The 11,606-nt window shown below is 52.3% G+C and overlaps 5 protein-coding genes; 2 read left to right on the forward strand and 3 right to left on the reverse strand.

Annotated features, from left to right (window-relative positions):
• Positions 1-40: 40 nt before the first annotated feature.
• Positions 41-774, reverse strand: RCC_05689 (probable HYP2-translation initiation factor eIF5A.1; the record flags this gene model as incomplete). XM_023770955.1 has 4 exons in its annotated part: positions 41-111; positions 172-304; positions 364-630; positions 748-774. The coding sequence occupies 4 exons, from the start codon at positions 772-774 to the stop codon at positions 41-43; spliced, it is 498 nt and encodes a 165-aa protein (XP_023626723.1).
• A 222-nt stretch (positions 775-996) lies between these two features.
• Positions 997-3,000, forward strand: RCC_05690 (related to SAC2 protein; the record flags this gene model as incomplete). The annotated part of the gene is made up of 1 exon (XM_023770956.1): positions 997-3,000. The coding sequence occupies one exon, from the start codon at positions 997-999 to the stop codon at positions 2,998-3,000; it is 2,004 nt and encodes a 667-aa protein (XP_023626724.1).
• A 778-nt stretch (positions 3,001-3,778) lies between these two features.
• On the reverse strand, positions 3,779-5,032 carry RCC_05691 (related to Cell division cycle protein 123; the record flags this gene model as incomplete). Its single annotated transcript, XM_023770957.1, has 1 exon — positions 3,779-5,032. The coding sequence occupies one exon, from the start codon at positions 5,030-5,032 to the stop codon at positions 3,779-3,781; it is 1,254 nt and encodes a 417-aa protein (XP_023626725.1).
• Positions 5,033-5,438: 406 nt separating this feature from the next.
• Positions 5,439-6,012, forward strand: RCC_05692 (related to CWC21 Component of a complex containing Cef1p, putatively involved in pre-mRNA splicing; the record flags this gene model as incomplete). XM_023770958.1 has 2 exons in its annotated part: positions 5,439-5,671; positions 5,733-6,012. The coding sequence occupies 2 exons, from the start codon at positions 5,439-5,441 to the stop codon at positions 6,010-6,012; spliced, it is 513 nt and encodes a 170-aa protein (XP_023626726.1).
• A 1,271-nt stretch (positions 6,013-7,283) lies between these two features.
• Positions 7,284-9,586, reverse strand: RCC_05693 (Heat shock 70 kDa protein; the record flags this gene model as incomplete). XM_023770959.1 has 3 exons in its annotated part: positions 7,284-7,872; positions 8,177-8,793; positions 8,849-9,586. The coding sequence occupies 3 exons, from the start codon at positions 9,584-9,586 to the stop codon at positions 7,284-7,286; spliced, it is 1,944 nt and encodes a 647-aa protein (XP_023626727.1).
• Between the last annotated feature and the right edge of the window lie 2,020 nt (positions 9,587-11,606).

Here is an 11,606-nt window from a genome sequence, read left to right on the forward strand (position 1 = left end):
CTGGAGCAAGGTGCTCGCGCTGGAGACATATCATGCGCGCTCAAGCGCCCTTGGGAGCCTCCTTCACATCGATGCAGGACTCCTCGCCCATGGCGGTAAGAATGATGACGTCTAGTCGAGTGTCAGTTGATAACGCGGTCGTGAGGCAGAATATCCAGATCTGTCGCTTACTGGTGTCCTTCTCGTCCACTTTGAACATCTTATTAATTCTGCCACCAAGCTCGCCTTCTGGAACCTTGACGTCCTCCTTCAGGTCACCACTGTCGGTTAGGAGGGAAAGGAAACCGTCGTCGGTGATCTCGAGCTGCGCAAAGTGAGTCAGCCAAAATGCGACGCGACGAATTCATGCAAATATGTTCTTACAAGCTGGAACTCGCGACGCGAGACGTTGGGGACATCCATGTTGTGGGTAGATGGGCAGAGCTCTTCGTACTTCTTGCTGTTGAAGATGTCGGTAGCGACCAAGTGGACCTTGGCGTGACCGTGCTTGCCGGTCTTGGAGGTGGACATGTCGACGATCTTGCATGGGCGGCCCTTAATCACCACGAAGCCGTTCTTCCTCAATGCGGAGCACTGCATAGGAAAGGTGAGCGAAGCACCGGCATCGGCGCTGTCGAAGGACATCTCATGCTGTAAAGACGGCTACGTTAGCTTCTGGGGCGCAATTTCGAGACTGTGTGAAGAGAGGAGGGGTAGAGCGGGGTGTGCGCGGCGGTGGTGAGACTGGCTCGGGACATGGCCACATACCTGGGCGTCGTTGTTGGCTTCGGCCATGATGAATGAAGCTGKGGGGGGTGGGGGTTGCGGGTGGATGGTCCGAAGGGAATGTGGTGATGGCGGAAGAGTAGTGTCGAGGATTTTAGAGGAGTGGAAGTGGAGGAGAAGAAAGCGAAATGCGGCTTTCTTGTGATGGGTTTGATTGGCCGAGCGCCGAGCTACACTCGCCCACTACCGGGTTGGTTTGGCCTCGACTTCGACTCTGAGCAGTGAGAGGACATGTGGCTTGAACGCTTCTCAGCACACTCGCGGGAGTCGACGCCGGCAGCGACTCCCAATCGATCCTTCTCGCCGGCACCTCGCCGTCCTCCGGGCCCCGCTCCTGCACAGCTCCGCCGGCCAGGCATTCAGCCGCGCAGCTCCTCCCTCTCGGTCGCCTCGCTGGCCGCATCGACCGAAAGCTTGCCTGCGACGGCAAGGGTGCCCAATGGCTCAAATCTGAGAGAGCAGCTGGCTGACTCTGCTACCGATGTTGCGGATCCGCTCGACGTTTTGCAGGACATCATAGGACCGCTCCAGCGGGTCGACGAGAATGCGCGAGACGGTCAACTACATGGGCTGGACTATGCGGCACTAGCGGACAACATCGACTTCCGCGGGCTGAGTTTGGAGGCCTTTGCCAATGGCCGCCCTGAGCAGAACTCTGTCGGCGACGATATTGCTGTCAAGGAACGTGCCGCGATCAATGATTTTGAGAAGGACAAGGACAAATTTGAGGATCTTCACAAGTCCATTCTCGCCTGTGACGAGGTTCTCAAATCGGTCGAGTCGTATCTCACCAGCTTCCAGGCCGAATTGGCAGCTGTCTCTTCAGAGATTGAGACGCTGCAAGATCGATCGACCACGCTCAACAATAAGCTGGAGAATAGGAAAGCGGTTGAGAAGGTGCTCGGTCCGGAAGTGGAAGCATTCGGCATACCTCCAAGTGTGGTGCGCAAAATCACAGAAGGCGCGGTAGACGACCAATGGATTAGATCATTGCAAGAACTCGAGCGACGATCCAAATCGATCGACGCCAAAATCGCCGAAGGCAAAGACATCAAGGCGGCGCAGGACGTTCAGCCATTCATTCAGGACGTTTCCGGCAAGGCAGTCGAACGTATACGCGATTATGTTGTAGCACAGATCAAGGCTTTACGATCTCCCAACATCAATGCGCAGATCATACAGCAAAACAGCTTCTTGCGCTACAAGGACGTCTTTGCCTTCCTCGCTAAGATGCAGCCTCCACTTGCGGAGGAGATTTCTCAAGCATATTCCAATACGATGCGGTGGTACTATCTCTCAAACTTCACACGATACAAAACCGCGCTCGAATCACTCGCCATACATGCCATTGACCAGACGGAAGTGTTGGCATTGGATAGCAATGTCAAGCGGACCGCGAAAGTAGGCCCGCCGCACGATGCATTCTCAATTGGACGACGWATGGACATCCTGCTCACTTCGAACAACGTAGCCTTGCCATCTTTTGCTGCGGAAGATGACAAAGGAACACATTACCTTGAAGTGCCTTTCCGAGCATTGAATCTGGCTCTCGTGGACAACGCATGCGCAGAATACTCATTTCTGACCGAGTTTTTCTCCAAGCAACCCTTCCACACTACGAACAGGAGGTTCAACGACATCTTTCTGCCAACTTTCGAGTTGGGACGGGCCTTGACCAAACAACTGATCGAACAGAGTCTTGACGCATTGGGCATCTTGACATGCGTTCGCTTGACCCAGCATTTCGCGTTTGAACTCCAGAGGAGAAAGGTTCCTGTCGCAGAGAACTACATCAACTCCACCAACATGTTGCTTTGGCCCCGCTTCCAGCAGGTTATTGACGCCCACTGCGAATCCATTCGCAAGGCTACCGCTGCGCTTTCCGGAAAACCGGTAGGATCTGCGCTTGGCTTGACCTCCTCCTCGTCGCAGACTACTGCACCTCATCCACTCACCCAGCGATTCGCCAATTTTGTGCAGGGTCTACTTGCTTTGAGTAGTGAAGCAGGTGACGATGAGCCGGTGAGCAACAGTTTGCGCAGGCTGAGGGGAGATTTCGGCGCGTTCTTGACCAAGCTCAGCAAGGGGATTCCGRAAGCGCGAAAACGAGAAAGGTTCTTGTACAACAACTATTCGCTGGTATGCACAATCATTGGGGAGACCGAGGGCAAGCTCGCTGACGAGATCCGGGATCACTTCGTCGACTTACGAGATTCATTGGGCGTAGACTCATAAAGCAGAAACGAGGTCGAAGATCAAAGGTTCCTCAATTTCTCATCGAAATCAAGTAACACGGCTCCGCATCCAGACATCTGAGCTATGAAATGACAAAATTGCCCTATTCACGGCGGTCGGCGGGATGGCTTCTCGATACATCGCAGAAGACTTGACAATCTGGAAGCCTTCCGCCTCGGCGGCGCATAGTCCGTTCAGGTGAGAAGGTTGTGCGAGGTTTTTCAACCCGCTGGTAATCGATCATGATCAGATAAGTGTTGAGACTATGCCTACTGGGTCCTTAACATAGCGCGATTCCTACGTATGCATGCTAATGTCAGAATGGCGTTGCCATGTGCTGCGGGTGAAGTAGTTCAGGTGACAAATCTAGATTGTATTGGTCTATAACAACCATATACACAGTCTCGTAAGCTTGAGATTGGTGTAACAATCAGACAGTTCGCTCGTTACCCCTGAAATTATGCTTGATAACGCATTCACTTGCAGACGAGACGCAGAGAAGAGGTAGCCACGTTGCATAAATACTTATTGGAAACCAGTCTCGGAACCATGTGCATCCGTCAATCTGGACGTTCATCCGGAGGCGTGCCATCTTTGATCGCCCTTCGCCGTGAAGCGCGGCAGTTGCGCGGATCCGCTCAGAGATCTCAGGGCGAAGTCTGCTGCATGCCTCCATCAATGTAGACTGGTGGATGGAATCGTGCCACTTTCTGCATGAGGGATTTGAAGGTCCTGGAGTACCTTGAATACTTCTTTCATTCCTCACGACAGGGCGTCATCAATCACTATCGCCATTCGCCTCCTCTGCCGCCTTTCTCTGTTCTAGAATGTTTTGCCAGTCTCTCGCAAACTCCCGCAAGCCCTCACCACTTTGACTTGCATCTACCACGTCCTTGGGTAGCTTATGAGCACTGTACTGCGTGTGGCTGAAGTTGTAAGCTTCCGGATCATTCTTACGGACCAGTCTGAGCTCAGGGAGAAAGATCTCTTCGTCTAGTTCTTCCTCCTCGCTCCCAGATTCTGAAGGCGTATTCATGCTCTCCTGTGGACTCGCGGGCGTATGGCTCTCCATGATGCCGGGTCGTCCAATATAGACTCTCGCGAATGCACCCTCCGGAATCTCCTCTGGCTCCTCGGGCTCTGGGGGTGCTTCTTTGTCCAGCAGCTCCATCCAGCTGAAGAGGAGAGGATCTGTCCGTGGAGCCCAGGGGTTTACATCCACCAACCATACACGATTGAAGGGCTGGGGGATGTAGACATCGAAGACGAAACTCTCATCGTCGAAGGTATCCCGCAACCGTACGTCGAAGAACTCTTTGATCATACTCTTGAGCTTTCCCTCCATCTTCTCCAAAAATTCATAGTGGTTGAGGTCGCGCTGGCAGATACATAGCAACTTTCTCTCGCGAACAAAACATCGGAACTCGACCGAAGGGTTGTATGTCGTGACGCTTTTACGTAGGATGAGGTGGAAGGGAATGTCGTTGGTTGTAATTCTGGAGTCGGGGGAATCTACACAATCTTGAAAGGCATGCTCGAGATCAAAGGTGACAAAGTCAGAGCTCTTCAGCAGCAGGTAAATATCATTGGGCGTACGGCACTCCATCGTATTGGCGTTCATCCAAGTGGCGTCCTTGGGCGCAGACCAGTTGAGTTTGGGGTAAACCTTTCCACCTAGCTCAGCGATTGTGGCTCTGATTGATTCATGTACCTCACGCCAGCTCGCAGCAACATCCTCGTCCTCGTCATCGCTGTCATCGTCTTGCGCGTCTGAGTAGAACCCGCTGTCGTTCGCATCTTGTGCATCGTCGTCGGATGGGAGGATAATGCCGTCTGCGCGGAGGTAGTCGATGAAGGGTTGGGAGAGCGGAATGACCCGGGCCTTGGGTGTGATGGTGCGGTATTTGGGGTGCCATGAGTGGAAGGAGCAGTGCATGATGTGTGACTTGGTGACRGGCGGGAAGGGGAGTTTCGCGGTCGAGGGTGTCCCAACTCGCCGCTCGTCGTCGCTGTCGTCCATGATTACTGGCATTGTGATTGTTATGGGATGAGAGGGAGGTGGGGAGCAAACCTGGAAAGGTGTGAAGTTGTCGCTGCGGATGATTCTCACTCACAGCAAAAGTCGCGWTGACTCGAATGCATCTTTCATGTGCTGATTGGCGTCATTGGCGGGGTCAATTGATCAGCCTGCATCAAAATTTGAGCAATTTGGATGGAATAGATGATAGATAATTCGCTTTCTGCATGTGATGTAGCAGCAAAATGACACTCTACTTTTGTACGGATAGAATCTCATCGCCTTCACTCAGTGCGAGGACGAAATGAGTATTCTCCTTCACGTACAAGTACAATCTCACTCATCCATCTGACGCTAGTGCGAAACTGCTGTACACTCCACCCCGCTTCTCTCCCTTCCCACGACCAACATCGGACACACCATGTCGTCAAATGTAGGGTTAAATACCCCTCGTGGCTCCGGAACATCGGGCTATGTCCAAAAGAACGCAGCAAATCTCCGCCCCCGCGACAACAACGCGCCGTACCCAAAAGATGGCTTCGACGCGATCCGCCATCGCCAGCGCCAGCCTGACCAGGAGATCCTCGAACACGATCGCAAACGCGARGTCGAAGTGAAGGTATTCGAGCTACGTGATAAGCTGGAAGATGAAGGGTACGGTCGCGGACCTTGAACAACGACACACGAAAACTTGCTAACTGGCTTCTCCATGCAGTGTGGACGAAGATGAGATCGACGATCAATGCGATGCGCTACGGAAAAAGCTCCTGTCAGAAAAGAGTACCAGTGGGCCAAATGCGAAGGGATTGAAGAGTCATCAGGTGCACGAGCTAGCTAGAGCAAAGATTGATGAGAGCGAGAAGCTGCGCAAAGCGCTTGGGATCAGTAAAGACTATGAGGAGGGTAGCCATTGGCGGAGACAAGAAGAGAGGAAGCTGGATCAGGAGCGAGAGCGCGGCGATCCCAAGGGCCAGATTGGATATGATCGGGATTGAGCTGTGGCAGTTGTGATGCTTGTTCTTTTAGCGAGGCGTTCCGGATGATATGTGAAGTTGTCAAAGCGGACTCGAAGAATGACCTGTAGGTGTCTTTATGAGAGATCTTCAACAGGACCAAAGCCCTGAAAGGCTCTCTCCGTTGATCGATAAGCCACTCTGCTACTGTCAAGGATTCTAGCGGGACAGCTATCGTCGAGCCTGTAGAGAGCAAGGCCTTAAGACATTTTGTGGATGACTGAGGATGTCGACATGAGGATTATACAGATCCGATGAATAATCCCCTCTGAAATGCTCGCTCCATTAAGTAATAAGCCACTCTACTACTAGCAACGGTTCTAGCAGGCCTAGAATCGTCGAGCCTATAGAGAGCGAGGCCCTTAGGCATTGTGTAGACTAAGGATGTCGATATGAGGATTTGTGATTATACATATCCAATAAATAATCTCCCTCTGAAATGCTCTCTCCGATGAGTGATAAGCTACTCAGCTACTAGCAAGGAATCTAGCAGGCTAAAGATCGTCGAGCCTGCAGAGAGCGAGGTCTTAGGGCATTTTGTGGAGGACTTGGTTGTCGATATGAGGATTTGTGATTTTTATATCCGATGAATAATCACCGTCTAAAATGCTCTCTCCATCGAGTAATAAGCCACTCGGCTACTGGCAAGGAATCCAACAGGCTAAAGATTGTCGAGCCTGCAGAGAGCGAGGTCTTAGGGCATCGTATAGACTGAGGATGCTAATATGAGGATTGAACATATCCGATAAATAAATCCCATATCGACAGCTCTGCTAAAAATACCTATAGCAGGCCAAAAAAATTACATTTGTATAACAGTGGTTGAGAATCCATTTTTCGGAATCGACCCTCCACATTTGACTCTCCGCAAGCCTGCTGCTTTTTGAGCTTGCCGCTCCCTGTTCGTGAGCGTTGTCGGCCATTCACCACATGGAGAAGCGGCAATCTTCACTTTCACCAGCCGATTGGACGAATCATCTTGAAAGGCGAGCAGATGGTCAAAGACTCCCAACTTAGCAAGCTTCAGTTAAAGGCAAATTCACAGAACATGAGAAAATGTTGAAATCAATTATATTGAACTGTTTTCATTGCAGGAAGCCTCACTTGAGGCAGCAATCGCTAAATTTACACTTGATGCTTTTTTGCATCTGATCGTCGCATCGTGAATCCCATGCTTTCCTCTAACCCTTGTGAAACGCCGTGCTGCCATGCAATCAATCAAGAAGGGACAAAGTACGCGAAGGCGAAGATGCTTAGTCGACCTCCTCGACGGTTGGGCCGTCATCGCCGCCAGCGCCAGGAGCGCCGCCTGGCATACCACCACCGGGCATACCGCCAGGCATGCCACCGGCACCACCCTCGGCACCGTAAATCTTCATCATGATGGGGTTGGCAACACCCTCCAACTCCTTCTGGGTGCTCTCGTACTCATCCTTGGTAGCAGTGGTGTTGTCGTCCAACCAGGCCACGGTCTTGTCGATCTCGGCCTTGAGTGTCTCCTTGTCGGAGGCATCCAGCTTCTCCTCGACCTTGGAGTCGGAGAGAGTGTTCTTGAGGGAGTAGGCGTAGGACTCAAGAGCGTTCTTGGCCGCAATTCTGGAAACCTCGGCTTCATCCTCCTCCTTGTACTTCTCGGCCTCCGCGAGCATGCGCTCGATCTCCTCCTTGGACAGGCGACCCTTGTCGTTGGTGATGACAATCTTGTTGGTCTTTCCGGTGCCCTTCTCGAGAGCAGAGACGTTCATGATGCCATTGGCGTCCAAGTCGAAGGTAACTTCGATCTGGGGAACACCGCGAGGAGCAGGTGGAATTCCAGTGAGCTCGAATTTGCCCATCAAGTTGCTATTAATATGTTAGTGTCAGGTCGAAAAAACAAAATGAATTTGGGTGATGTTGCCGATGTGGGCGATATTCAAGACGCATTGATCCCGCACAGGAAAGGTTAACGAAGTCGCCGAGTGCGGAACTCATGCCTCTTGAACATCGCCCCAAGGGGGAGATGGGCGATATTCAAGACGCATTGATCCCGCACAGGAAAGGTTAACGGAGTCGCCGAGTGCGGAACTCATGCCTCTTGAACATCGCCCCAAGGGGGAGAGGGGAGGGAAAAGGGAAGAAAACAGGGAGAAGGAAGGTAACCACTCACTTGTCCTTGGTTCTGGCGCGTTCGCCCTCAAAGACCTGGATGAGAACACCAGGTTGGTTGTCGGAGAAGGTTGAGAAAGTCTCGGACTTCTTGGTTGGGATGGTGGTGTTGCGCTTGATGAGAGGAGTCATGACACCACCGGCAGTCTCAATGCCGAGAGACAACGGCGCGWCGTCGAGGAGCAAGATCTCGTTGGTGGACTTGCTGGAAGTGTCACCGGAGAGGATAGCAGCCTGGACAGCGGCACCGTAGGCGACGGCCTCGTCGGGGTTGATGGAGCGGTTAGGCTCCTTGCCGTTGAAGAAGTCGGAGACCATCTTCTGGATCTTGGGAATACGGGTAGATCCACCGACGAGGACAATCTCGTGAACGGAAGACTTGTCGATCTTAGCGTCGCGGAGAGTGCGCTCGACGGGCTCCATTGTGGAGCGGAAGAGGTCTTGGCAGAGCTCCTCGAAACGGGCACGGGTGATGGAGGTATAGAAGTCGATACCCTCGTAGAGTGAGTCGATCTCGATGGAGGTCTGTGCGGAGGAGGAGAGGGTACGCTTCGCGCGCTCACAGGCGGTGCGCAGGCGGCGGAGAGCACGAGCGTTGGCAGTCAGGTCCTTCTTGTGCTGTGATAGAAGTCAGTACGTTGTTGTGATTATTCAGGGTTCATACGAAACATACCTTGCGCTTGAACTCGTTGACGAAGTGGTTGACAAGACGGTTGTCAAAGTCCTCACCACCCAAGTGAGTGTCTCCGGCAGTAGACTTGACCTCGAAGATACCCTCCTCAATAGTGAGCAGGGACACATCGAAGGTACCACCACCCAAGTCGAAGATGAGCACGTTGCGCTCACCCTCAGTCTTCTTGTCGAGACCGTAGGCAATGGCAGCGGCGGTAGGCTCGTTGATGATACGGAGAACGTTCAAGCCGGCGATGAGACCAGCATCCTTGGTTGCTTGTCTCTGCGAGTCGTTGAAGTATGCGGGGACGGTGACAACGGCGTTGTTGACGGTACCACCGAGGTAGGCCTCTGCGGTCTCGCGCATCTTGGTGAGGATCATCGCTGAGATCTCCTCAGGTGAAAATGTCTTCTCCTCGCCCTTGAACTCGACCTGCACGTTAGGCTTGCCAGCCTTCTCAACGACCTTGAATGGGAAGTGCTTCATGTCGGCTTGGACTTCCGCGTCGTTGAATTTCCGGCCAATGAGACGCTTGGCATCGAAGACGGTGTTGATAGGGTTCATAGCGACTTGGTTCTTTGCGGAGTCACCAATAAGACGCTCTGTGTCGGTGAAGGCAACGAATGAGGGTGTTGTGCGGTTACCCTGGTCGTTGGCAATGATCTCAATGCGGTCATCACGGAAGATTCCCACGCACGAGTAGGTCGTGCCCAAGTCAATGCCGATCGCTGGTGCCATGGCGAAGGTTGTGTCGAATGTGTAGGAAGATGAACTGGGGTATCAAAAAGGGAAGTGCTCGTGATTGAAGTTGCGGAGTTCGTGGTCTCGATGATGTTGTGAGACTGAAGAAGGTTGATGTTGATGATGTGGGAGAGAGAAAGATCCGGCGGCGTTTGATGTCTTTATTCTTCAGAAATGTTCGTGGAATCTCAGGGAATCATCTGGAAGAAACCAGGGCACGGACCATGTGTCGAAATCTCGAAGGCACTTGATGTGGCTGGAAGTGCGTAGAAAAAGGATTAATTGCTCGTTGGATCTATCTACCCTGGCAGTGACAACGTTGCCACGGCTCACGCATATCGATTACACGAAATGTTGATATCTTTCATTCGATATCATTTTGTTCTGCGACAACTGTGACGTATGTTGCCAGAAATCCAATGGTGGGGGGCATGGAGGGTCTGTGGTCTGATGTCACAGCGTGCTCTGTCTCCATGGCAGCAACATTTTTTCATCTCGCTCCCAACATGTGGTTCGGGATCGGACCTCGAGGCAGCACATCGATACCCGTGCGAAGAGCATCAGGCTGCACAGTCGATAGACATGGATACTTCAAGGCTTCAATTACAATGCTCTCACGCTCCATTGGCAATACCTTACTGGAGTTTTGAAACCCCTCCAAAGCTTTGTCCAACTTCACACCACATTCGGTCTCCTCCACATCTCATACTCGGAAAGCCAACCGAGATGGGTTCCACAATCTCACTGCGCGAGACGATGTCAGGACTCAGGACCGCGTCTCCCCGTAGCTGAATTTGTTCTTGATGACCACAGGCCTGCGTTCATGACAGTTTGAGAGGATTAGTTCGCTGCCAATGCACAGGCGCCATGATGCTCGAGAGGACTCTGCCGGTTTGAAACCCTGACGATGCAAAGAGACGCTACAATGACTATGTCGCGCCTCGAGCTCACCCCGACTAGACAACGGCGAAGCTCCTGATCAGTCCATCGATTATGTCGWGAATGGGGAACGACACATGCGAAAGTCCCAATACGGTCCCTCTCACGTGCTAGTTGAAAGCTCAGCAAGGCTTGTCGCTCCCTCCGTCCGTGTGCTCAGATCAGCAGCTCATCTGCTGCCTCTGTGAGAAGATTCACCGTCCTGTTGGATCTCTCTGGAGGTGAGTCGCTGTTGCAAAGAAGGTAGCGAATCCAACAGAGTGAGTTCGCTGCGTCCCCTTGAAGTCTTGAGCTACAGACGGCTACAATGCTCTCCTCTTCACACAGCTTGATAAGCGGTATAGACTTGGTAATCATGAGTACACTTTGTGAGTCCCGTCATTGGTATCCTTCGAGAAAGCCCGACAAGCTWCGTTGTCACCAACGCCGCAGATGCTAGGGTTAGGGTTAGGGCTAGGGTTGATGTAGTGCCAGTACAAGACATTACTCAATTGTTGTTGGACCAATCCCATGATCTGCTGGGTATGAATGTCATTCGAGCGGATAGATACCCTGGAATAATCCGGTATGACCAAGTAGTGCGTGTCTCTGTCTCAATTTTGGTCGTAGTTTGTCTTTGCCTGTCTCAGGGGAATCATACACCACGCTTTGTACCCAGCAGCATGGAATGAGTAACGCCCCCCATAAATGCTCAACGTCTCCAGTTGCGACAGCATGGACCAAGCAACTAGCAACCATTCTATTGACGAGCATCAATCACTTCAAACGAAATACCCCCTGAGCCGCGTAAGCTCACATCTCTTTCTACGGACAGAAAGGAGAACAGAGTGACCAACGCCCTCTTCGAATCCAACTCGACAACAAGTAACTTGCCCATGGCTCAGCGTACCTCACCACTGTCCAGCCGCCTCAACGAGTCATGCCGCCAGCAATACGGAACTGACGTACCAACACTTCAATCCCGAGTCGATTACCTGGAGCGTAAGATCCGACGCAAGAACGAGGAGCTTCGTTCTCAGGACCTTGAAGTCAGGCAGCTCAACAGGAAGATCTCGGCCGATGGTCGTGTCTTCAGACT

This window comes from Ramularia collo-cygni (genome assembly GCF_900074925.1).
Source record: "Ramularia collo-cygni strain URUG2 genome assembly, contig: RCC_scaffold08, whole genome shotgun sequence".
NCBI lineage: Eukaryota > Fungi > Ascomycota > Dothideomycetes > Mycosphaerellales > Mycosphaerellaceae > Ramularia > Ramularia collo-cygni.